Below are 26,420 nucleotides of genomic sequence, written 5' to 3'. Positions count from 1 at the left end.
GGGGTGCAGGTTTAAACCCCTGGGTTCTGGGCTTACCCCAGGAATCCACATAGGAGAGTTGGAGAACCACCACTCCACACCCTGAAAGATCTCATTCTACCTTCATGTTCCTCTGACCTTCAGACAAGTCAATCTGAGACCTATTCATAGCGAGGCAAGGTCTTACGTCTGTCCCTCGCTGAAGAGCTAAGCATGCGTCTTTCTGTAAGAACTAGAAATGCTGGTAACACCTCCCCTTTTTATCCTTCACCTTGTTACTCTGGCAAAGGCAACGAGACTCTGCCAGCTCTAGGTTCAGATTCCACCAGTATTCAATCAGCTGTGTCCGCCTCCCCAGTCAAATCAAGTGCTGTGTATCGTGCTCAGTGGCCTAAAGGACAGAGTACTGGGCTTTATCTCTCTCTGTGGGGTGATTAGTTTAACTGTTACTTACTCATTCAGTGAACTGGGTGTTGTGCTGGGTTTTGGAGAAACAAAGAGGATAAAAATAGTCCCTGACCCCATGGTGCTTACAGTCAAATGTAGGACAAACCCATACCCAAACTGGCAGAGGAATGTGGACCCACGAGGAAGCTTTTTCACCTGGAGTGATTATTCAATAGACTTTTTTTTTTTTCTTTTTTTTTGCGGTACGCGGGCCTCTCCCGTTGCGGAGTACAGGCTCTGGACGCGCAGGCTCAGCGGCCATGGCTCAAGGGCCCAGCCGCTCCGCGGCATGTGGGATCTTCCCGGACCGGGGCACGAACCCGTGTCCCCTGCATCGGCAGGCAGACTCTCAACCACTGCGCCACCAGGGAAGTCCTCACCTGGGGTGATTATTAAAAACATTCCAGAATCCCTGAGGTCCTGGGCTCTGGGGTTTTTTTTTCAGCCTCCCTCCCAGGTGATTCTTGTATATCCTTAAACATTGACCTTGGGCAGCCCCAGTTATTCTTACCATGGCTAGGACGAGCGACAGCTTGCAGAAATGATTGATTAGCAGGCACTGGGCACACTGGGCTCCTTAGCAGGCTTGTGACTCCAGCCTCCTGCTTATCCTCCTGCTGGTGCTTGGGAACCTCTTTGTCTACCTGCGTGGACCAAAGACTGTGTTCAGGAGGGGGCTGTGGATGGGACCTGAAGGGGATAAGGAGTGATGAAGCCCTTAGGTGCGAACAGTTGGTCAGAGTTGAATTGAGCCTTTCTTTTACTTTATTGGCACTTGTGCCCGTAACCTGGATAGATAGTTCAGGCCTCAGGCACGGTATAGATATGTGGGCTAGGTCAGCAGACCATGCTCCCGGGGTATCTAACTTGCTGGTTTCTCATTCCTGTTCATCCTGAGTAAATGGTACTCCCTCCCCAAATTTGCCTAGTCCTTCTGGGTGGCCTTGGATCCCTTCGTGAAAAACTGGGCATCTGAGTGTGAAGATTTAAGGTCTCTCAATCTATAATCAACAGAACGACTTGAGAGCCAGACCTCAGGTTAAACCTAATTCTGCAGTGACCTTGAACATCCACCATATTGTCAAGGGAAGAAGCAGTCCGAGAAGGTGGTATGTTTAAACTTGCATGCGACTTACTTCTGTAAAAACCTGGAGAGGGGTAGACCCTAAAAATTTTTATGATATACTCTGAGGATGAGATAGTAATTAAGCATTCTTCTTGCATATCATGCCATTTTATGGTATCTACACAGATCCACAGCTCTTCAAGAATGGGCAGAGGACCGTGGTTAAGAGCACAGTGCACTTTGCTGCAGACCTGGAAATGAGCTTAACCTCTGTTGTTTCCTAGCGGTGTGACCTCCATTTTCTTTCCTTGTGTAATGGGGTTCATGTTAATACCTGTCTTAAAAGGTTGTTCTAAAAATCATCTAAGTTTAAAAAATATAAGCGCTTAGAACAGTGCCTAGAGCGAAGCAAGTGCACAATAAATGTTGGGTATATTAGAATTCCGTACGTGTTAGGGGTGAGGTGATGGCGGAAGCTTTCACAGTTGCTGCCTTTGCAGTCCATCATCTAAAGCAGTAGGGCCACCCTGATGCAGGAGCTGAGAGCGCTATGCTCCCCCCACTGGTAATGTTGGCAGCCCTCACCCCAGGCCCGTGCTTCTTACCCTGGGGCTCGAGTAATGTGGGTGTTAGCTGAGGATTCCGGAAGAGTATAGTCCCGCAGGGTAAGCATCTAATTCAACTGAAGATTTGGGGGTGGGGGAGGATATTTTTGAGCTTTGAAATAAATGTTGTGTGTGTATGCTTATGCAAAATTCTCATCGCTTTTTAAGAAAGAACAGAAGACTTGAAAAAGCATTGGTGTTTACTCTGAGATACTTGAGCTCGGCCTGTTCAAGGGCACTTGAATGGAAATATTGAAAGGATGTAGCATACGTTCGCGTCCCAGTGTGTAAGTGCTTCTTCCAGGGAATAACAGTAGGACTTGGTGCTCTGGGCTACAGATATCTACATGACCAGAGAGAGAAGCTTTGTGAGGCAGGGCTGCAAGACCAGCATGGAGGAACTGGCCTCTGCAGTAAAGCCCTCTTTGTAGCAAACAGGTTGCTAATTTCTCCCCACCATTCATGGATGTGGGGTCAATTTTGGTTATTTCCTGATTTGTATATATTGACTTGGTCTCATACGACATAAAGGCCGATGTCCATGAAATTCATGTTTGTTTCAGAATGAATGGTCCCTGAGGAGGCAGAAATCATTCCATATTTGTGTGCTCATAAAACAAGGATCTCTGCTTCATACCAGTGGGAGATCTAAACGTTATTGATTAGAATATGAAGCTCTCCTAGCCAAGTGCTAATGCACACCAAGTGGATGCTGAATCAGAGATCATTTCCAAATCTGAAATTTCCCTAAAAGTCATCCAGAATGTTTTGTCCTGAAATATTATTTGTTCTGTTTTGCATGTGTACCTGATGGATTCTATTTTCAGTAGACTGATTCAAAGCATTTTTTTCCATGTGAATCCTTTTCCACTGCTCACCTTGGGCCCATGAGTCAAGAAATGACCCTTACTTTATTTAACTCCATATACCCAGCACCTGTGTGAGTGCCTGGCGGCTAGTAGGTGCTCAGTAAACATTCACGAACGAATCCGGTAGAACCTGTTGCTCTCATCTCCGGTCAGAGCCTGATCTCCTCACGTGGAGCTACCAGGAGCAGCTATCCAAATTCCTTTCTACACGTTTCCAACTGTGAGTGGGGACCCGTTTGGCGGTTGTGAAATCAGTTTGGTGTCTGGAGACGTGCATTTTAAATTAAGTTGCACAGGGAGAAAAGAAAATATCAAAGTGGATACCACATGGTAAACATAAATATTGTTTTTTGAGGTGTGTGTGGGTGTACACTGGGTTAACGAGATCGATACGTGTCTTTGAAAGTCATAGAGTGTGAAACCTCTGCTCTAAGCCAGTGGATGCTCCCGGGGAACGTGGACCAGTGACGTGAACGCAAGCCCTGTTGTGTCTTGCCGCCACCAGAGGCCTGGCGGTAGGAAGAGGAGTGTTTAGGCCACAAGAGAGGCATGGTTACCACTCGCAGAACGCCAGGCGGGCTCTGGTCCAGGCATACTGACGGGAGGAAGGGGAGAGGTAGGCATTTTCCCAGGGCTTGTGGGTCGACCCTACTAATGGGTGCCGGCGGCGGGGGGGGGGTGTTTCCTCAAGGGCAACTGCAATGTCAGGAACAGAAGGAACAGAGCTTGCCCCCCATTATGAAAAGTTTTCCTGCAGAGAGGGCCGGAAGGTTTCCCCTTTCATTGGTTTCTCTTATTCACAGCCAGCCATACACAAGCTGGGCTGCACGGCACCTGCCAGCTCTCTTCAATTACATCACCAAATATTAATCACACTCTTAAATTCAAGCATGCTGTTTGTGCCTTAATCCAGACTGTTGCACTAGATTGGCACCAGCGCATCAACGTGTAGATAGCTTAGGGCCTGCAGGCTTCAACTAATTTCAATGACAGTCCAAGGACCAAAAGGAGAAGATAAAGTGGCATTTGTTGGTGGAGTCTTGGCCTCACAGGGGGACTTGCCCAGGAATCAAGTAATTAAGATACCCATTGACAACGACTCCTGGCACATAAATCCAGGGACCCAGTGCATCAAAATATGACCCCATCCCTCAAAACTCAGATCTACAAATAAGGAAAGCCTGCTTGTATATACAGTGGTGAGCCTGTGTCAGAGAGGGTGCTGCCCAGAGCATTAGAGAGGATATTCCTAACCCCCGGCCTGCCTGCTGGGTAGGGGATGTTTCTTAGCCTCTTGCTACTCACCCTGGGGCCCTGAGCACGGCCTCTCAGCCTTACTCCCCGGCTCTGACTTAATGATCTCATTAAGTTTGGTTCACATTCACCCTCCCTGACAGCTGGGGGACATTTTTCCAGCATATTAAGATTTCATCCAAAGACAAATTTAAGAAATTTGGGGGGAATTTCTTAACTGTGAATCTTTGAAACCAGGAAACAGGGCCTCTTAAAAGAAGGCATTAAAAAAATAAGAGACCCGACAAAGTACCAAAATCTTGTGTTGCCTTAAAGAAAACGCAAGCATGGGTATTCATGCCGGGAGCAGGGGGTGTGGGCCGCCCACTGCAGGGCCATCTCTAGGAGCAGGAAGCAGCCTTCACTTTCTGAGCTCTGTGGTTAGGCTTTGGGCTCGACTCCTTTGCAAATACAGAGGGCTGGCAGGAAAAAGGAAGAATGAGGTGATTGCCAATCCCCCGTTGCTTTTTCCAGGAAGGTCTGGGGGAGGATGGGTGTGGAGAGAGCTGAGTTGGTGGGAGAACTGCTGTGGATTCCGTGAATTGCTTAATTGAGGTCATGCCAAGCTCTTAAAAGCCACGGGTAGCATTTGGGCTCTCAGCATGTGTCTGTTCCTGACCATCCAGGCCTCGGTGATGTTTCGTCCCAGGCCTCCTGGGATTCAAGCTTCTGTTGAGATTTGGTTGTTGGAAGCCAGAGATGGGGACCAGAGCCTGAGACGCTCTGTCTACCATCCTCCATCCAAACCTGCTCAGCCCCTCTGAGATGTGCCTCTGTCTGCCTAGGACTTAGTTTCTGTCTGGGCAACTGAGACTTCCTGGGGCTTAACCTCCCTCCTAGAAGGGCGCTGAGCTTCTAGCTGAGGGGGGAAGATTCTCCATTTGTGACTATTTCAGACCAACCCAAAAGCACCCCCTTTAGATTATTAGCTCGGAGATACCCTTCTGAGTCTCTGAGTCTTCACTTTCCAGTGGAACCATAGACCTTTCCGGATGAAAGGTGCTCTCCTTCATACTTTGGTATCACTAGCAGCAGTAGAAAAAGTATGAATTGGGGTGTCTCGGGGCCTCAGCAGGAAGCAGTTTTCCTGGGGGAATGTGCTGTCCTCCTGCCTGTGGGGACCGGTTATCTGTGCTCTACCTCCCCAGTGATGAGGGACGCTCCTAAGACTATAACAGCCACCACTTAGAGTTAAATAGCACCTCATCCTTCTTCACAAAGGACCTTCCCAGACATATTCGCATTTAATCCTTGGAAACTTCCGTGAAGAAAGGCAGCTGAAGAAGCAAATGCAGTGAGGTTGCGGGACTTTGCCAAGTTCACACAGCTAGTCCACGTGAGGACTCAGCTATAACTTCAGAACCTCTGACTCTACGCCCACAGTGGACTCTGCCAGGCGGGGAGAATCCAGGAAGAAAGACTCCCAGGGGAGGAGAGCCGTCCAGGGCCGTGTCAAGAGGTCAGCGAGTGGAAGAATGTGACTCACTGGTGTGTGTCACTGGAGCCGCAGGAGTGGATGGTCAAGATGAGGCAGCCCCTGAAGGAAGAGGGTCCATCCCAACCCTCAGAAGGGGTCACATTCTTCTTAAATGACTTTGAAGTCCCACTAAGGAAATTAAGACTTAGGGAAGTAAGTGCTGTTTCCATCCCTCTTTCTAGGTAAAAGTCAGGACTTAGGAGAGAAGGGAGAGCATGGGAAGTGATCTATGTGGATGGTGCCAAAGCATGAACGTTGGGTCCCTGGCCTGTGGGTTACGAAGTCAGAGTGGGGGCTGTGGCTGGGAATGGAGGAATCCAGCAAAGATGAGAAAGAACTTTCTGAAGTGGGGACTTGCCTTCCCAGGTAGACTTTCGCCTGAGTTAATATGGAAGAAGAACATTATCTAGGTAACACCGTAGACCCTGGAGAACCACTGCACCAAAAGCTACCATTCTGGAGGTGATGCCTAGGAATTACCATGAGAAAGCGATAAGCAAGAAGATCATAAACACCATTTTTATAACTTTATGACTATCTACAAATTCGTATTGGCGATAAAAGGGAACCTAAAGTTTTAATATAATGGAGTAGACAAAAATCCAAGGTATCGCTGATGGAACTCAACTCCAAATTTCAGCCCCAGAAAAGCTTGCTGTTAAGGAAGAATGAGCGGGGAAGCGTGTGCTAAAGAGGAGGTGGCAGCCTTTATTCATGTATTCATCCATTTAGCGTCCACTTTACATCCACAATGTGCCCGCACGGTTGTCGATATGAGGATAGAACAATGAATAAAACAAAGTCTCTGGCTGCGTGGAGCTAATGTTTTCGAGGGGGAGGCAGAATGAGTAAATTAATAAATACGGTAGTTTCTGACTGTGCTGTGTAAGTACCATGAAGAGATGAGACAAGAGCAGAGAGCATCATACTTTTAGATGAGCGGCTGGAGAAGGCACTCTGAGGGATGCCCAGGAGCTGGCTCTGTGAGGGTCTGGAGGAAGAATGGCCCAGGAAGAGGGAAGGACGAGCCCCCGTGGCACATTTAAGAAACAGGAAGAAAGCTAGTGTCCCGAGCATGTGGCAGGGTATAAAAGATGTCAGAGCAGTGTCAAAGATCAGACCGTGGAGGGCCTCATCGCTGGGTTATATTTTAAGATGATAGAAAGCCACTGGAGAATTTTAAGCCGAGGAGTGATGACTGTGGATGAAAAGAGAAATGGCTGTGGAAGATTTGCTTGCAGGTGTCTCGGCCAGTCTGAAAATACAAGCAAAGGTTTTTCTGATAAAAATTCCAAAATGGATACAGAGATGAGACGTGTTCATCCAGGAGGAGTCGTATAATTGCTACTCACCAGAAGGGTGAAAAGACATCACTGTGGCTGCCGGGGGATCTCTTGAGTTCAAACGTTCAGTGAATGTGTCTAAAACATATACTCCAAGGAGCAGCACACCGCGAGGCAAGACCAGAGCGGGAAAGGGATGTGCGTGTGAGCGGGCATGGGCTGAGACTTAGAAAGCAGCCGCTGAAAACAAGACTTTTTGCTTTTGTTTTGTGAATACATAAAGAACAAGAAAATACGACAGGGCAGAATAAATCCACTGCCTGGAGTAAGTAGTATGCGCTGATTTGCTCCCTTCATCGAACATCTGTTGGGCACTCATTATGCACTGAGCAGTCTCTGAGGTACCAGGGATGCCACGGGTAGCAAAACAAAAATCTCCGTCCTCAGAGAACTTAAGTGGGGGGGAGGGCGCACAGGGGAGCAGTCGAGAAAATAAACGAAATAGGTAAAATACTTAAAATGTTAGGTGGCAGGAGATGCCTGAAGAGAAAGAAAGCAAAGAAGGGGAATAGGAAGTTTGGGGGTGGGGAGTGATTTTTTAAAGAAGGTCATTTCATTACTTGGCTTTTATTTCAAGTGTGATGGGAAAGCCATTGGAGGGTTTGAGTAGGGTAATGACGTTATCTGACATTTTAAAATAATTACTCTGGTTGCTCTGAGAATAGAGGTAAAGGACAAAACTGAACGGTTTTCAGCACCTTCACTGCCATCACTGTAGCCGTGGCACCATCCTCTCTTGCCTGGATTATTGCAGGGGGGCCCGAAGAGGCAATTGCAGTGCTGTAGGCCGGAGAAGATGGTGGGACATGAGTAAACAAAATACTCAACTCTTGTTGTGTTTCCTTCTTACTAGAGGATCAAGAAAGTGAGGCATTTTAAGCTGTTAGCAAGAAAAATATTGTAAACATTTGCCAAGTGGAGGCTGGATCCAGAAACAAGAGTAGCAGAAGGTAGTTAGAAGGGCGGGACCGAGTGGGTGGGTGGGTGGGGACCTGGCCTGAGAGCCACAGCAAAGGAGTGAGAGGGGAGGTGACTTAGAGTGCAGATCTCAGAGGATGCAGCCCATATGACCAGGTGCTGATGGGGAGCAGTGAGGAAGGTCATCAGGAAGTAGGTAGGAGTTATAAGGTCAAGATTCCAGAAGCACCATCACAGCCTGTAAAGTTGCTGAGAATAACGTGCAGGGGAAAGAATGGGAAAGCAATCTGTAAACCTAAACTGAAGTCCTCAGGGAAGGTGGGAGAATGCCCTGAAAGGGGAGGGAGGGGTGTGGGAGCAGATGGGGGGAGGCAGAAGGAGAGCTGCAGTCTGGAAGGGCCAGGCTGATGGGGGAGCAATCAGCGCCTCTCTCTTGCCTTAGGAGTGAGAGCAGTTTGAAGGTTCAGCGTCCCCTGGAGGTGGTGTAATCTGCAGAACGACTTGGATTCACTAGTAAGTCAAGCTCCATTAGCAGTCTCCAGCGTTTTGATAGGGTGTCTAGGCTGGTTGATCGTGGCAATAGTGTACACGGATGTATTTCGACTTTGTAAGAAAGTTGATGGTTTCTTCTCTTAGTCTTTGGACAAGATGGAGAAATACTGTGTGGACAGCAGTTCAGTTGCTTCATAGATGGCCTGAGAGCTATACCCGAAGAGTCTAAAATTCATGAGGACAGTGTCTCTCTGGATCAGTGTTTTCAGGCTTTCTTAGTCCTAAATCACCTCCTGCCCCTCCACCCAGTAATTTAAACATGGATATCTCATTGTCTGCCCTCTACTGTTGAGTCTGTCTTCTATGTTTCCACCAGACAAGAACACGATTTTTCAAATTGCACTTACTTTCATCCACTTGCCTTCAAAAAATGTTGATATACCCTTTGTCTGGTTAGGTTGACCTGGAGGAAGGTCTCTAATGGCTTAGTTCTGCTTAGCATTGTTGGTTTTCTCCTTCAATGACCCGGATGAAGATGGCAGAGCTGGTTGTCAAATTTAACGTGACATAGCGTAGAAGGAGAGCTGAGTTTTTTGGATGAAAGGATATGGATTCAGATGTCCCTTGGTGGGTTGGAATGTTGGACTGAAACTAGGAAGATAATAAGGGCAATGGAGTTTTCCACTCAAAGCAAAATATTCATTGCGTAAGTGTAAACTAGAGGAAGACGATGAGTCAAGAAACCTTCTCAGGTCTATTTTCTTGTGGACTGACTGGGCTTTTGTTTGGTTGGGTTTTTTGTTTGTTTGTTTTCCCTCGTCGTTTCATTATATGACCCTAAACCACGCAGAGACGTGTACCTGCACATACCGCCAATATAAGCTGCAGTAATGTAAAAAAGAGCAAGGTCTGAATCAAAGAAGTAATCATTTCATTCTTTTGTGGACCACAGCTTAAGTGTTTTCAGTTCTGAGTGCCATTCTTTGAGGACTGTGACAAGCTAGAAGGCTCCGAGAGGGCCCCTCGCACGGTATTTGGTGCTCAGTTAATAAATACTGGTTGAACGGATGGTTAGGGATGGTGCCTCAGGTCCTGTGAAGGACAGTTCATGAGACTAGGAAAGAGGAAACTTTGAGATAGCTCTCTTCAAATATTTGCAGAGCTCTGAAGTAGAAGAAAGACTAGATTTCTTTCATGTTTTCCCAGAAGACAGACCAACACACCAGTGGGTGGACTGGGTCCATTTAAAAAAGAATTTTCCGGGGCTGTTCTCCAGTGGCACTGCAAAGTTAGTCCTGTAAAGTTCCTCTGACAGAGACTGTCTACAGCAGCCCATTCGATGACAGAGGCCAGGGCCAGTGTGAGGGGTGTTGAAGGAGGGATTCCTGCATTTGGGGTACAGCCAACTTAGTGACCTTCTGGTCTCTTCCAGAGCTGAGCTTCTCCTTCCAGTGGGTCCAGATCAATGGTGCCTTGTCTGTGCAGCTTTGCAGAATCAATACTGCAAGGGAAACTATTACACTTACTTTTAAAAATGTTAAATGGAAACTTCTGAGGATACCGCCTGGAGTTAGGGAAAGCCCTTTAATTTATTTAGCCCTTTTTAAGCCTTGCATTATTTTTTTTTCTCATCTCATCCTTGTGTCAGTTGGCCTCATAAATATTCATAAAGGAATTGACCCCAAATGAGAGTCTAAATATCTTTCCTAAGCCTTTCAGTTTTGCTTTCTTGTAACAAGTAATTATTTGAATATGATCTCTGGTCAGTTATATTATTGTAAACTAGTGAGTAATCTATTCGGGGAGGTTTTTTTTTGGGGGGGGGTGTTGTTTTTTGGCCACACCGTGAGGTTCGCAGGATCTTCGTTCCCCAACCAGGGATTAAGCCCGGGCCCCGGCAGTGAAAGCGCTGAGTCCTAACCACTGGACTGCCAGGGAATTCCCTGTTTTGGGAGTTTTTTAAAAAATTTAATCAGGATTTCGGAAACCATAGGATCTGATGTGAAGGAATAGACTTTATCTATTCATCTTAGGCCCTAAGTACGTCTATGTCTTAGAGCTCTCAAGCTTCCGACCTCTCTTATCCTCTCACCTCCCCCAGAGGAGAGGAGTGGAAGCCAAGGACACTTGGGAAGCGTACAGATTCAAGCCCACAGCCTAGACATGGACTGTGGATGTAATATGAACAGCAGAAACTGAGGTGGTCCCTTAAGCTGCAGGACAGGTTGAGGGAGGCCTGCAGTCTGTGGGAGAGGACCCCGTCGGACTCCTTGGCCACAGGTAAAATGACCTGGGAAGCGGTGGCTTCCGCGGCTTCCCTGTGTTCTTCCCTGTAGGCTGTGTTGGGGAACAGCTGCTGGTTTTGTCCCCTCATGGTCACCTTTTGCTCTTTTGCCTCACACAGAAAATTCCCCTTCCTTTTCTGCCAAAAGTTCTCCATCATTGCCTGCTTTTTACCCACTGAGAGGTGGGCAATAATGGTCTCATTTGAGACTCTTCAACTAGAAGAGAAACCTGCAGAGCTAAACCCTGACATCACATTTCTCTGGTGTGTTTTCTGGGACAGTCTGAGTTTAGCTTAAGGGCCGCTAACACGGGATACGGTCTTGGGAGAGTAATGTAACCTCGGTCTCCTTATCTGTCAGATAGGACACTGCAGGGTCTTTGAGAGATTTTAGACATGGTATGCAAATAACCAGCCCAGTGTCTGGGCTTGTACAAGGTGTTCGGTAAGTTACAGCTGCAGTGCCTATTATTAGCTATCATTGATTTACGCCGTCTTTAATCACGTTACCAGTTTTAACTCTTGAGTATTTTACTCTTTGTTATTTAAGACTTTAACCGTGGCGGGAAGTCCACTTACCGTCCCGTGATGAGCTGTGCTTCAGACTCTGAAAGCCTGCGGAGGGGAGGGTGCTCTGCTTTCTCTCTTTATTTGTAGTAATTCACCCTGGTCATCTGTTGGGGAGGGGAGGGGAGGGGGCTCGTATTTGATTGAAAACCAACAATGGCAGGAACGGAATAAACCTTTCTTTTCCAGAGCTGTCTTTTCTATTTTCAACTTTTTTGTTGTTCTCGAAGATGAAGAAACAGGGGCTAAAATGTAACATTAGCACTTGTGGCGGTCTTGTTCCTGTGGGTGACAACTCCAAGATGAGTGTCTGCCTTTCAGAGCTGTGGTGACACAGACTTCACTCTCCTGAAATTCTCTGCCCTGCAAGAACTCGATTACCTGGGCTTATGGTAGAGTCAGAGGACAGTGTCTTGCTGCCTTTTCAAGCTTGGCAAGAGTGTTCGTAGCCTGTCTCCACTGAGCTCTAAGAATTTCCAGTCCTCGACTCTAGACCTGCCACCTTCTGCCTCACGAGTGATTCCAGACTCTGTGCCTGGATCTCCAGGCCCCAGCCCCTCCCTGGGGACCGTCCCCACTGCATATCCTCCTCTCTGTCTGAACCTGTCTTCTTACTCTCCACACCTCCTCCCTTCGCTCCCCAAGCCCTGCTTGTGCCCACTGCACAGCCTTTCTCAAGCCATTACCCCCTTTCCCTTGAGCCATGTCGTCTGTCATCTTTAGGGTCAAGGTGACAGGGGGCTTATTGCTCAACTGATTTTGAATGTTAGCTAATGATTTTGGTCTCTAGTAGTGGTTCGCAACCGTGGCCGCACACTGGAATCACTTGGGAAGGTTTTAAAAAATTCCTGGTACCTGGGTCCCATCCCCAGAAGTTCAGATTTAATTGCTCTGGGATGTGACCTGAGCATCAGGATTTTTCAAGCCTCCCCAGGTGATTCCATATGCAGCCAAGGTGGAGAACCACTGGTCTACAAACTCGTTCAATCCCCAAGCTGAGTGTATTCTAATAATAGCTCTGTTTGGTCCCCAAGTGACTTGGATACCACAGGGTCTTAAATAGTTCATGGGAGTATAGAAACATCAAAGTAGCTATTTCCACCTTGTGTTAGTTTGGTAGATTTGGGGGAAGGAAATAGTACGGTTCCTTTGTCGAAAATTCAATCCATGGCGTACCGCTGGGCCCACTTGACGGCAGCAGCGGCAGCAACTAGCTTTTATCAAGCTCTCAGCGTGTGCCAGGCACTGGGCTAAATGCTTCCTAAGCTCGCCACATTCATCAGCCCATTTTTATCCGCACAGCAAGCCCAGGAGTTTTTGGCCTCTCTACTTAACGAGGAGACTGAGGTCCAGAGAGGCTTCTCCGCTCTCCCAGGGCTATACAGAAAGCAGTGCTAAACTCAAGCGCAGACACGTCCAGTGCCAAAACTTCACTGTTCCTCTACCCTCTGGGAAGGAACTTAACCAAATAACTTCCTGGAAAATAAGGATGTGCCTGCTTTAGTTTTGGGGTTGAGCCCTTTTTCAATCGGGTTGCATTCTTTTGTATGTCAGGCTCCTTCATAAATTGGATGTCGGGTTCACTCCCAAGCTGCCTAGATATATCCAGGACCGGGGGGCACGTCACAAATTAATTGTTTTCATGCACTCAGGAGATATTAGTTGAGAAAAGCATCTTGCTTCTAGCCTCTAACCTAGCAGAACCTACCCCATCTGTTACTTAATCTTCCTACCACTTTTCTGAGGAATTGAATAGGCAGTGTTCTGCCCATTGTGCAGAAAGGGGGACTGGTGTGCCACGTATTAGCTTCCTACTAAATACTAGCGATAGCTACCACTTCTCGAGTACTTACTAAGTGCCGGGCTCTGTGCTAAGCTCTTCACATCCTGTGTGGTTATCCTCATTTACAGATGAGGAAACGCAGACCCAAAAAGGTGGAGCTCCTTGCCCAGGGTTATACAGCTGGTAACTGGGTACCACGTGTGCTTCTTTGTTTTTTAACTTCCTTGTGAGCGAAATCGCAAGACGTGGCCTTCGTTTGCTCTCTCACCATAGCCTGGCCAGCCTCTGCCGTGTGTGTCGTGGCATCTGGACAGCCGTGTCTGGAATAAACCACTGAAGCGTAAAGTGGATTTTCTTTCTGTGTGTCGAATGGCCATTTAATAGCTCTCGTGAAACAGAGGATTTTCTGCCAACCTTGAATATCAGGCTGAGGTCAAACAGGCTCTAAATATTCCTTCTCCAGCCATTCCAGTACGAGGCTGCTTTGGCATAAACAACCCCCGAAGGTGAGAACTGGCTCTTGGAGCAGCCCCCCACCCCCACCCCCCCATCCACCGCTGAGTGCTGCTGCTTCTCACAGCTCCAGATTAATGACAAGAATCCTGCCGCCGCTGCTGGAGAGCTTCGTTATTGCACGGACACTAAATGCTTAAGACGGGAACCTATCACCCCTGCTCGCTAATTGTGAATATGCCAGCTCATTTTCTCTCTCTTCAAGCCTGTAAAGACTTGGTATTTTCTGGTTTGTTAAAATATGTACACACACACACACACACACACACACACACACACACACATCTGTAGGGAGAATGACTGTTTATACAGAAAGAGATCAGCAGTGTGGTGACCGGATGGAATCTCAGGGAAAATAAAGTACCTGGCGGCCTGTGTCAGGGCAGCAGGTCACTAATTGAGTGCAAAGCTTTTTTTTTTAATGTTGTTTATCCCCCTACAGGGCATACAAAACCATTGAGGATGATGACTTGAAGTTTCCCCTTATATATGGAGAAGGCAAGAAGGTAGGCACGTGCCCTCCCCGGACTGAGAGAACAAGGCTCTGTCTCCACGGAGCCCATGGTGATCTGTATGTTCCACTCAGCAGCTCATGATTTTATAGCCTTGACAGCTTGAAAGGATATCATCTCCATCATCCTTCAGGCCTCCCGTCTTGAGGGTCCAAGGAGTGGCAGGGTTGGGGGACGGGGGTGGTGAGCATGAGGGACTAAAGTTAATTTTGTGAAAATGCCATCCCCCTTCTCAATCCATTTGAATAACTTTTCACAGTGTTTAAACACGACCACTTTCACATACATCATCTCCTTGTGTATCTGACAACAAGCCACGAGGCAGGCAGAGCTGGCTGCCTTATATCCATTTGGTAGATGAGGCAGCCGGGACTCCGAGGTTAAAACTGCTCAGGAAGTCACGCAGCTGGCGAGGGGTGGTACCAGATGTGGAGCCGTGGCCTTCCACTTCCTTCTAGTGCCCTCACATCCCACCACGGAAGCTCAGGCTTTGCAAGGTGGCTTCTCCACTTGCCCCATGGAAAGGGGATCCAAAGTTTCACCCTGATTAAACTATAGGATCACATGGACCAGATGCCAGGCGGAGATAGCGAAGGCCATCCGTCACCAGCTCCCAGGGCCTCAGTCAGAATCAAACATTGTTGAGCTTAAGGAAGGCTGTTGATCTTGAAGTGGTCTCTGAGCAGAGACTGGAGAGGGTCGCAGTCCTGGAGCAGAGATGAGGAAGCTTTGAAGCCATTTCCCAGGAAGAACAAACACCTTCTGAATCATTGCATTCTTCCTCCAAACACGAATACATTTCAACTAGGCGCTGAGAGTTCCAATTAGAAGTGAAAAATGTGGTCACATTGAAAAGAATCTTCAACTGAAATTTTTTTCAGCATTTGATAGCTTTTATCAGGATGAAGTGACTCATAAGAAAACCGAAGGAGGCCTTGCCTTCATGGGCAGAACTTGAGTGTATGTGTGGGCGTGTGCGTGCGTGCGTGCGTGCGTGTGTGTGAAAGAGAACACACAGGATTAGGTTTTGGGCTCAGTGTAGCCCAGCAGTGATTTCGCTGGAAGGAGACATTTCATGGAGGGAAATGAAACACAGCTAGTTGATCAATAAACACATCATTTTTCAAACTAACTTGCCCCATCCCTGGTTGAGAATCATGACAGGGTAGAGCTCTACTCCTGGTAGGGTTTCGTGTATCTTTCTGTAGAGTGGGCGCCGTCAGTGCACATCGCTCAGCCCAGTGATCTACGCCTGCAGCTGCAGTTCTTTGTGGTGCTGAAATTCTCAGTATTACCCTGCTGCTACCCAGTGACTCCCAGTAAGCTCAGGACCACATGCTGTTGCCTTTGTATCCTTAGTACCTGTCCAGCCTGGTACTTGACGCATGGCAGGCCGTCCGTAAATGCATGAGTATTTAATAAGCTATTCAGTTATGTTCAGTATACTCTCCTTGGTACCACAGGAAAATGGATAAATGTGTTCTTCAAAGATAACCAGCAAAAAGATTGAAAAGAGCAAGGGTTTTCCCAGTTTAGCAAACAGTTCAATTCACCAGGACATCATGTTCCTCCAGCATTTCAGTTAATTGGGGCTTGACAGTTCTGTGATATGTAGCTGACAAGTTCAGTCATTGTACCTGTTGACCTATTTAAAAGCCACTGTGGCGTCAGTCTGCTCCAGGCATGCCCGGTACCAAAGTAGCCTGCCTCCTCTGTCCCAGGAGTCCGTGATCTCTGCAGAAAGCTTTACAACACATCAGTTCTGTCTTGATCGTTTACAGGGGTTTTCTCCTTCCTCTCTGCACACGGCCTCCCCAGAAATTTCAGAATACTTTCACTGCTGTTACTTTTCATTTAATTTCTGCCAGTGCTTTGAAGGACTTGTGTGGGACATGTAAACAAATTCAGTAACTAGCAGAAATATCAGATTTCTTTGGACTAAAACGTCCAACCAGAGAAGGTGCCACAGCAGGAAGGAGAGTAGAAGGGCTACAAGGGACTCAGAATGTCCACATTTAGAGCTGAACGCGTCTCAGCTAGAAGGGAGCTGAGCCAGGCCCCCGGCAGAGCAGTGCCAGACCAGAGGTCCCCAGGTCCACATTCCTGTGTCTGCATTTCACCCCCTTTGATTCTTGCCTTTGAAATATGTGTTACGGTTTCATTTCCACTTGACTGTAAACCTGCCCACCTTCTGATGTGAAACCAGCTCCAAAATCCACAGCTTTTGGGGGAAAGTAGGATGAAGATATGGTAAAGTGTTAGATTCATGCCTTAGCATTTATAAGTTATTCTTATTACCCAAGCATTAGAGCAAGGATTCAAGTTCAGGTCTTTGAACCATGACACTACACCAGGTACAGTGTTGTGATCCAAGTGTTAGAGCAGTGGGCTTCGGTCCACCCAGAATGAGTTTCACTCCATCCCTCTGTGCTTACCTGTCTTGATACTGGATATCCTTCTGCACAAAAATGTAGTGCCCCCTGCTCCAGGGAAACTTCTTAGTAGAATTTCTACCTCCTCTGAACTCATATAACCCATTGTTCATGTGTCTTTCCGCACTCAGCCATATTCCATATGTTGTTAATTAGACATGTACCTCTTAGCCTCCCTTACCAAGTTCCTTTGTAGGAGAGACCAGGCCTTAGATATTTGTCCCCCACAGCATGGTGCCTGCACATAGTAGGTGCTCAATAAATGTTTGAGTAAATCAAATCTGTGGCCTCCCAGGAGATCATTAGGCTGACAGTGTAGGCATTAGTTTAATGGTATTGCTTCCTTAAAGCATTTGGGCAACCATGTAGAGAAAGCTACAGATGGTGTGGTCTCAGCTATAAGGTGTCTGTGTATTTACAGCAAAGTGACATCATGTTCCTTTCCACCCAGATGGAATTTGTGAAGATGTTAGCAGGACAGGTTATAGAGTTGCTAATGGTTTATTTTCTCCAGCCGTAAAGTGTAATATATGAGCTTTGGGTGGGCAGGATCTGCCTCTGACGGTTTTACATCTTTTATCACAGAACCAGAGACATAGCAGGTGTTCAGTAAACACGTGAAGGATGGATGTATAGCAGATGGGTGGGTGGATGGCTGGATGGGGGGATGGGCAGATGGTTGGATTTGGTTTGAATTGATTTCAGTAGCTGTAGACATCACAGATGTATTGTATTTAGTTTATTGGACACCCTTCCCTCCAGTCTCTGCAAAAGAAATCTGAAATGAGACAGCAGCAGTCCATTAAAATTAAGACAATTGCTAGAAAAGCCACTCCTCAAGTATGCAAGTGACCTTGGTGGGCCCTTCCTTGGAAACAAGTACCCACAGAAGTTAGCAGCCAGGGGCATGGAGAGGGGCAGGAAGAACCGGAGAACGACTGCTTCTCTCTTAGCCCGTGGCAGCCATACTGTGGTGAGAATACTTTCTCTGTGTGTGTGTGTGTTTCTGATGACCCTCTGCTTATACTCCTAGGCCCGAGTAATGGCGACTATTGGAGTGACCAGGGGACTTGGGGACCATGACCTGAAGGTGCATGACTCCAACATCTACATAAAACCATTCCTGTCTTCAGCTCCAGAGGTACCGCATGAGGTTTTTGTTTCTCTTTGGTACAAGAACATGTTTTCTACATTATTCTTCCCATGACTCACACCCCAGATCCAGACAGTAGCCAACTTGTGTCACATGTACTTCTGCAGTGTCTCTCATGTCTGTTTCTTTTCCCCACTCCATTCTCACTTGGACTGTGCTGGTTCTTCCCTCATGGCCTCCCACCCAGATGGCTGCACAGCCCCTAGTGGCATTCCTTGCCTTCTCAATCCAGCCCACATATTGCCATCAGGCCAATTTTCCTAAACAACTACTCTGACACCTGTTTGTTCAGAAACCTTCAACAACACCCCAAGGCTCAGGGACTAAAGCACAGACTTCTTCACTTGGCATTCAAGGCTTGTTATAATTTGGTCTAACTTAAAAAAAAAAAAATCTGATCTTTGTTCCCCTACACCAGCCAGAATGAACTTGCTTTTTTTTTTTTTTTTTTTTTTTTTTTTGCGGTACGCGGGCCTCTCACTGTTGTGGCCTCTCCCGTTGCGGAGCACAGGCTCCGGATGCGCAGGCTCAGCGGCCATGGCTCACGGGCCCAGCCGCTTTGCGGCATGTGGGATCTTCCCAGACCAGGGCACGAACCCGTATTCCCTGCATGGGCAGGGGGACTCTCAACCACTGCGCCACCAGGGAAGCCCCCCTCTTAGATTTTTAATTGCCTAGAAAGCTGATGTCATTCAGTTGATGTCTAGAGAAGTTAACTGAAAAACAAGTTGTCATATATTTGGTTTAAAAAATCATTTTTCTTATAATACAGGAAACAATGTCAAGTTCTATTTCAAGGTATATCATTTACAAAAGATATTACTTCTAAGTGATAGAACACTCTAAGTAATAGTAGTTTAGGGGTATATTTTCTCACATATCACGGAGGCTGGAATTTGGTGGCTGTTCATGTTGGTGCAGCACCTCCAGTGTGCCAGGGGTAACACCTCTGCATCTTTTTCCTTCGTAGTTGGAAGATGGTGACAGAAGCCCCAAGCATAACATTTTCATGCAAGGCAGGAAGGAGGGGACAGCCTATCTGTCCCAGTAGACATTCACTTGCATCTCATTGGCCAAAACTGTGTCACATGACCGCCCCTAGCTGCAAAGGAGGTTGGGAGAGTGAGAGAAATGTTTGCAATTTGTACAGTAGAGGAGAGCCAGGGAGGGGTGAGTCAGGAACCAGCGGTATTTGCATACCGTGTAATTAACTGTTGAAACTGTGCCTCACACTGGAAATCCCTGAATGTTTAGACATAGCTCCATCTGCATGTTCTTCCCAAGGGTGGGTGCTGTGTTTGTAGCGAAGGCTCTTTTTGTTGGAGGAAACAGAAACCCACTCATGCTGACTCAAAAAAAGGAGGTGTTTATTTTAATAATGTCGGAAGAGATATGTATGGGGTCCACAAGAAGAACCCTTGAAGAGCCAGGCTTTATGGGAGCGAAGGTGGCTCTGGAATCCAGGCAGCCCTGAGACCAGCCATGCTCCATATGTCTCTGCCACCAGACAGCCAGGTTCCGACTCCCCCAATTGCACGTTCCCAGAGAGGAATCTCATTGGCTCAACTCACCTTTTCTCCGAGGTCACAAGTGACTTCCCAGCCTGTAGACTGTCCACTCCAGAGCCAGCGATGGGTACCATCGGCCACCCAGGCCTACCCCTTTGGCAGGGCTGTGAGCAGGGCTAGTTCCTTTAGAGTCCTTTATTGCGGAGGCTGACATCGAAAATAGATCTAGCCACAGGAGGTTAAGAGGGAAATCTCTAGTAAATAGCAGGCGTGGAAGATACGCACATTTCCTGATATCACCCAGGATGTCAAGTGAGGTCAGCTTGGTGGAAATAACAATTACCATCTGCAGATATCTCTCTTTTCGCCTTCATAGCAATTCTGCATGGTAAGAACCCTTATGATATAAAATGTCCAAGGGTCCCTGGAAGTTGGTGGATCCCTGCTCCCTCTATTCTGGCCAACAGAAGGATCCCTGAATTACTGCTGAAACTCCTCCTGGCCAGAGAAAACCAATAACTATTGGGTTGGCCAAAAAGTCCGTTCAGATTTTTCCGTAACATCGTATGGAAAACCCGAACAAACTTTTTGGCCAAGCCAATGCTAGACTCATGGACGTCTATATTTTCCCCCTTGGGAGGGAGGCATTTATCAGGCATATTAAATGGTACTGTCACCTTTCCAAAAAACACAGGTAAAGTGTGACTATATGGGGGGTGAGGGCTTCTCAGGAAACACTAATAACCATTTTGCTCCTTAAAGGAGAGTGAAAACCTTCTCCCCCTCCCCACCCCCATACACACACACACACACACACACACACACACACACACACACACACACACACACACACACACACACACACACACACACTTTCTGTATAAAGTGAGAAGTTCGGTTTGGTTTTCAGAAGAATGGTCTCTATGCAGTTGGGTTATAGATCTTCCAATCACTGTGCTCCCGTGGATCCCAAGAAGAGACTGTAGGTTTAAGACTTGGGCCAGTATGGGAGAGTCCCCGAGGACTGATGAAAAATCCCAGTTGGTTGATCAGAAACTTCATGTCACCTGTCTGGAAGTCTAGGCCGGACGATATACTTTTTTTTTTTTTTTTTTTTTACGTGCAGCATCTCATGTAATCCTCACAACAATTCTGTGAGGTGTGTATGGTTTTTATACCCATTTTACAGACCAGGAAATTGAGATCCAAGGAAGTACATTAACTCCCCCATGGTTGTACAGTTATTAACTAACAAGATGATCCTTGCACTCAAGTTTGTCCAATTCGATCAGGCTCTGTAGGAGAGGGAAGCTGAGTTCAAGGACATCTTCTTGGATAGTGTTGAAGGGACCCACTGGGTACTGTTTCAAGGGGCTCTGAAGAGAGTACCTCTGTCTTGGGACCTTGGTGGCCAGAGTTCCTCAGAGAAATATGGCCGGCCTCAGACTGCAGTTGTGGAAAATGATGGTGTGGTAGAAAAAGTAATTGGGAAAGACAGGGCTGGCCTTCTGTGTGTGCCACCCTAGGCCAGACAGAGTTGTGCAAAATGAGGTTGTGCACCTCTAATTTAGCTTAATGGGTACGTAGTGTAAATCTCAAGATTCTTTTGCACGAGATTAAAATCGTTGCACATTTTAAACGTTTCCAGATGGGGAGGCCTTAGCCAGAGCCGGGAAAGGGGGAGGAAGGTCCGAGGGAAGAGAGGGGAGCAGTTTGAATCAGCTCCGATGCAGGAGTGCAGAAGAAAAGATGGGTACAGGGGAACCCCACATCCCCGGTCTTGGGGCAGAAACTCCTTTTCCCTGGGTGGCAGTGATAAAGTCAGACCCTGGAGAAACGGCTAGGGGGCTTCTGTTGGGAGCCCACCAAGCCGGGTACATTTATTTAAACCATCTAATAAGGAATAACTGGCTCCCTTGCTGCCTTTATTCCCCCACCTGCACCCCAAGCCTACCCTGGCTTTCTAACCATGACTTCCTAAGAACATTCCCCTGCTACGCTTCATCTTTGCCAAGCATGGGTCTTTATTTCACATTTGGGTTCTAAATTTCAAACTCAGCTCAGGCTGGTAGTTTTAACAGTCGCAAGGAAGTGGGGTATGTGTGTGTGTGGGGGGGTGGAACGTGATTTAGTTCTAAGAAAAAAGGCTCAAACATCTTCTTGGAAATCAGCATTGTTCCCATTCATCATTGTAGCTCCTAATTTGACTTGATGAGTTAAATAAAAATAAATCAAAACCATGTGGATCAAATTTACGTAAAAAATGCACAGGGGTTTAAAAATTAGAGAAGCGTTTCTAGCCAAACACATTTTTGGTTTCGCTGAACACAAGGCACTGGAAAAATCTCGAGTTTGCCAAACCCAAAGAGCGGCCGCCAGGTTTGCTGAGCCTCCCACATATCTCCCCAGGTCGAAGGTAGGGAATCTCTGGCCGAGAACTGAATTCCACAGGAGGCCCCCATCAACCCAGCACGGGTCTGTCTGCCGAGCGTAGGAAGCGTTTTGACCCTCCCCTGGTCCACGGCATCATTCCCCCGTGTAACTGGAGCCTCTCCTCCATAAGGGAAACACCCCCATCGGGTCTCCCATCCTCTCGCTCAATGAAGCTCATCGCTGTTCAACCTTTGTGTATCACCCTAGAGTTCAAGTGGAGAAGGAGAGGATTTGTGAATTCAGAGTCACTCTGCACCTTCTTGTCCAGCAGTTCTCCACCCCGTCCAGCACACACCTCATGACCTATTCCTCAGACAGCGTGGCCCAGGCCTGCAGCCTAAACCTACAGATGTTCTCTACTCCGCACCCATTTCTGGCCTGTGATAGGCCCTCCCTAGAGCTAGGATTCCTCTTAATGTCTTTCTTGCTTTCTGGCCTCTACTCCAAGACTGTGCTTGACTTTAGGCCCCTTTCGAGCTCTTGGAAGAATGAGGTCTTTTTCTGTCTGGGGGCCGGTTTGCAAAGCCAACCCCATCAACTCAGCAGTCCCCCACCTCCCGCCCCCGCCACACTGAACCACAAGGGAGCCTGATTTTCTCTTGGCTTCATTTTTCCTCTCCTTAGTGTTCAGGATTCCTGTCAGCTGTTTTCTGTGACTCCAGCTCACTCATTTAGGTCATTCTTGGTTCTCTTCATCTAGATTTCATTTTTTTCTTTCATCTGAAACAGGCTTCTCTAAAAGAAGGAAGACCTTAGGCTCCAGTATCTGAACTCCCTCCCTAGCACCGGCATTACCTGTGACCTCTACAAGTTCTTTCAGCCTGCTTTCCCCTTGCTGCAGGTGGGGTGGAAATGCCTAGATTGACAAGGTGCTGGGAAAAACAAATGAGAACATCTCTGGAATTGCATGGCACAGGGTCTGGTACATGGTCAGAGATGGTCAGTAAACATTAGTCTTCCTTATGCACTGGCTTCTGGAAGCCTTTGCACTTACAGGGGATTCCCAGTATTCACTTTCAGGTGAAGAGAAGAATGACTGTTTTGTTTGAGACTCCCCTGTTGTCTCCCATGAAAACATGAACAATATTTAAGATCTCACGTTGACTCCTGGACATTTACGGTCTTCTGATTCTCAGTAGCTTTTCATGCCCCAAGCCAAAATCCTGTTTTGGGAACGAGCATGTTTGATTGTATTGTGTACTTTCTGCAGTCTGGCCAATTCATAAAAAAACAATATTGGTGCACAGTGATACGGGGAGATGGCTGGGCTACATTAAGTGAAACAAAATAGGATTGTATATACAAAAAATTGATCGTAAGTAGGTAAAAAAGTTGTGTGCATATGTATACACATATGTAAAAATGTAGGTCTTGAGAAGGAAATTTTCTCGAATGTTACAGTAATTATCTTTGGGTGGTAGAGGAGGAATTAAAAAATTCCCTAGACCCCTCAAAAATACCTTAGGAGGCAGTGTGATACTATGGTTAGAAACTCAGACCTGGTGATGAGTCATGGGCTCAAGCTCTATCTCTTTACTTACTAGCTGGGTGATTATAAGAAAGTTACTTTACCTAAATCTCAGTGTCCTCCTCAGTAAAAAGAGGACAATAGGGTTGTTATACCCAGGAACGCAAGGAACAAGTTAAATGACATAAAAAGTACTTAAAACAGAATCAGGCATAATAAACATTAGATCGTTTATTCCATCAAGACCACAGAATCTCACTGGCTGTTTACACAGAGAGTAAACATGAGTCCAATAGTGTTTATCGAGGAGCACACTGGGGAACATGTCCTCAAGCAATTAGAATTTGGGGCACTTGGAAGGCCAAAGAATAATCAGCCATGAACCCTGTGAGTCCTGCTTCCTAAGGGACTAGGGGAATTCAGAGAAGGGAGAGAGCGAACACCATCTAATCTGAAGAGGGAGGACAAGATAAAAGAAGGAAGCAGCAATGAGTCTGGTGTGAAGTAAAATTTGCCTTACAGAATGTTTGGAAGATTAGCTTGAAGGGCTATTAGCTATCATCAAGCGAATTATCATGGAGGGCCTAGAACTGGACCCGAGGCGGCAGATCAGGTCTTCAGCAAGGGGATCAGCATGATAAGTGAATGTGGCGGTGGAAATCTTAGCTTGTAACAGCACGTGGATGGGGGGTGCAGAGGTAGGGAGGTGCAGACCGGGAGGCCGCCGTAGAAGTGAAACCATGTGGCAGTGAGGCTCTGAGCTGGGGCAGGGACCAGGAAAGCCAAAAGGAGGCACAGGGGAGAGGCATTTCACAAAACCACGTAACAAGAACGGAGGGCACACTTGATTTTTAGAGGATGAAGCAGGGTGAAATTTTTAAAAAATTAAACTTTGTTTTCTAGCCTGTGAGAAAGGAAGAAGGTTGCTTGTTGGGGTCTGAAGAGGAAAAATAATTTTATCCTTTTTCCCTGAGTTTTCTGAACCAATTTAAAAAACAGACACAGGAGTCTGGGATGAAAATAACTTTATAGCGAGGATAAAGTTAGACTGGAAACCACGGTTTGGATCTAAGACCAAAATGGACGTTTTATTCCTCACCTCCAGCCCTCAAATTAAACTTGCCTCCTGGACTGTCTCTCATCTCCCCACCCCACCAAGGGAGGTTTTCCTGGTATTTACCTGCTGGAGGACAGGAACAGAGGGACAGGTGCTGCTTATGGACAAGTAGGGACCAAGGAGAAAACTCCAACGGGCTCGCTGTCCCCTGTCCCTTCTCACCAATCCTATAGGGAGAGGGGCCCATCACAATACAATGCCTTTGTGCCTCTGCTGACTACAAAACAACTTAGAGGCTTAACAGGAGAATTTATTATTATCTTTCATATTTCTGCGGGTTGAATGGGCTCAGCTGGGTGCTTCTCACGTGGTCACAGTTGGCTATCAGTTGGGGCTGGAGTCATCTGAAGGCTGGATGGGCTGCAAGTCCGAAACGGCTCTCTCACATGGTTGGCAGTTGATGTGGGCTGTCAGCTGAGCGTTGAGTCGAGGCAGCTACACACAGCCTCTCCATGTGGTTTTGGCTTCTTATGGCATTACTGCAGCTGGATTCTGAGAGGAAGCATCCCAAGAGGAGTGGTTTGAGAGACTGAGGCAGAAGCTACAAAGCTTTTTTTTTGTTTTTTTCGGTACACGGGCCTCTCACTGTTGCGGCCTCTCCCGTTGCGGAGCACAGGCTCCGGACGCGCAGGCTCAGCGGCCATGGCTCACGGGCCCAGCCGCTCCGCGGCATGTGGGATCTTCCCGGACCGGGGCACGAACCCGTGTCCCCTGCATCGGCAGGTGGACTCTCAACCACTGCGCCACCAGGGAAACGCTACAAAGCTTTTTAAGACCTAGCCTCAGGAGTCCCAGAACATCACCTCTTCCACATGCTGGTGATTAAAGAAATCACTAAGGTGGGTCCACATTTGAGGAGAGGAGAACTAGAATCCACCCTTGATGAGAGGAGCATCCCACCCTTGATGAGCGAGGGAAGGAAGTGATGGTGGTCATTTTGGAGACCTGCTACCATCGCCTTCCTGTAGAAGTGTCCTCCCTGCTGTGAAATCTTGAGGATTAGAGTAATCCTCCTCTATCTTTCCAGTGCAAACTAATGTAAGTTGATGCATTAGTTATTTACCTAGTTAATTAAGAAAGGAAACCTAGTTTGCAGTGTAGAGGCAGATTTACAGTGATGCTAGTTAATTAAATGTAAGTATCAGGGTCCTTCACTCAGACCAACCTTCAAGGAGTTCTGGTTGTTACTGGGAAATGTAGACAGTTCTGTGTGGTGAGGAGAGGCAAGGTTACAATCAGGCATCATGTCCTTGCCATCATTTCTCAAAAGAAAGGGACCTCATTTTCCATGGTTCCAGTAATCTGTTGCAGTTTCTCTTCTCATTCCTAATAAGCATTCACATTAGTATCTAAGTTTGTATTCATAATTATTTCTGTGTTCTTTTTCTTAAAGAGAGCGCCCCAGAAAAATACTGTATCATCTCACTTCTATGTGGAACCAAAAACAAAACCCCCAAGAAACAACAACAAAAAACCAAAACGCAAAGAGATCAGACTTGCAGCTACCAGAGGTGGGGACAAAGGGGAATTAGAGGAAGGTGCTCAAAAGGTAAGACTCCCAGTTATAAGATAAATAACTACTAGGGATGTAACGTACAGCATGATAACTATAGTTTCCCGTCTATTGTACAGCAGTACAATAGACGGGAAAGTAGTTAAGAGAGTAAATCCTAAGTGTTCTCATCACAAAGAAAAACATTTTCCTTTTATTCTTCTGTTTTCTCTTTTTATTGCATCTATATGAGAAGATGGATGTTAGCTGAACCTACCGTGGTAATCATTTCATAATATATGAATCAAACCATCATGCTGTATGCCTGCAATTTATACAGTGATGTGTGTCAATTGTTTCTCAGTAAAGCTGGGGAAAAAAATCACTCCCCAAATTGCATAAACTTCAGGCCTTACAAACCCTGGATCCCCCTGTACAAAGGGAAAATGATGAGTTCTGTCTAAAGATACTTTGATAATTTACAGAAGTTGTATTTGGCACTCTTTTTTTTTTAACCAGTCTTATTGAGATATAATTGACATATGAGATTGTGTAAATTTAAGTTGTACAGTGTTTTGATGTGTTAAGATGTACAGTGTTTTGATGTGTATACTTACATACAGTTGACCCTTGAGCAACATGAGTTGGAAGGGCACGGTCCACTTATAT

General features: G+C 46.7%; 1 protein-coding gene and 1 long non-coding RNA gene across 5 annotated transcripts in view; one reads left to right on the top strand and one right to left on the bottom strand.

Moving 5' to 3' along the window:
- PPM1H (protein phosphatase, Mg2+/Mn2+ dependent 1H) overlaps positions 1 to 26,420 on the top strand; it is a 264,421-nt gene that overhangs the window by 205,733 nt on the left and 32,268 nt on the right. For 2 of the 4 annotated variants that reach the window (XM_067697206.1, XM_067697207.1), the window contains exons 7-9: positions 14,079 to 14,142; positions 17,614 to 17,721; positions 25,653 to 25,808. In XM_067697206.1, the coding sequence (XP_067553307.1) occupies positions 14,079 to 14,142; positions 17,614 to 17,721; positions 25,653 to 25,808 (328 nt within the window). The remainder of the gene's footprint in view (positions 1 to 14,078; positions 14,143 to 17,613; positions 17,722 to 25,652; positions 25,809 to 26,420) is intronic. The other 2 variants (XM_067697208.1, XM_067697209.1) reach the window with 1 other exon arrangement.
- The window catches only part of LOC137202141 (uncharacterized), a 68,960-nt gene continuing 65,888 nt past the window's right edge, over positions 23,349 to 26,420 (bottom strand). The window contains exon 3 of the long non-coding RNA XR_010932466.1: positions 23,349 to 24,751. This is a non-coding gene — a long non-coding RNA (uncharacterized lncRNA). The remainder of the gene's footprint in view (positions 24,752 to 26,420) is intronic.

The sequence above is a fragment of the Pseudorca crassidens genome, chromosome 11 (assembly GCF_039906515.1).
Source record: "Pseudorca crassidens isolate mPseCra1 chromosome 11, mPseCra1.hap1, whole genome shotgun sequence".
Taxonomy (NCBI): Eukaryota; Metazoa; Chordata; class Mammalia; order Artiodactyla; family Delphinidae; genus Pseudorca; species Pseudorca crassidens.
This window is presented reverse-complemented; position numbering and strand designations above follow the sequence as displayed.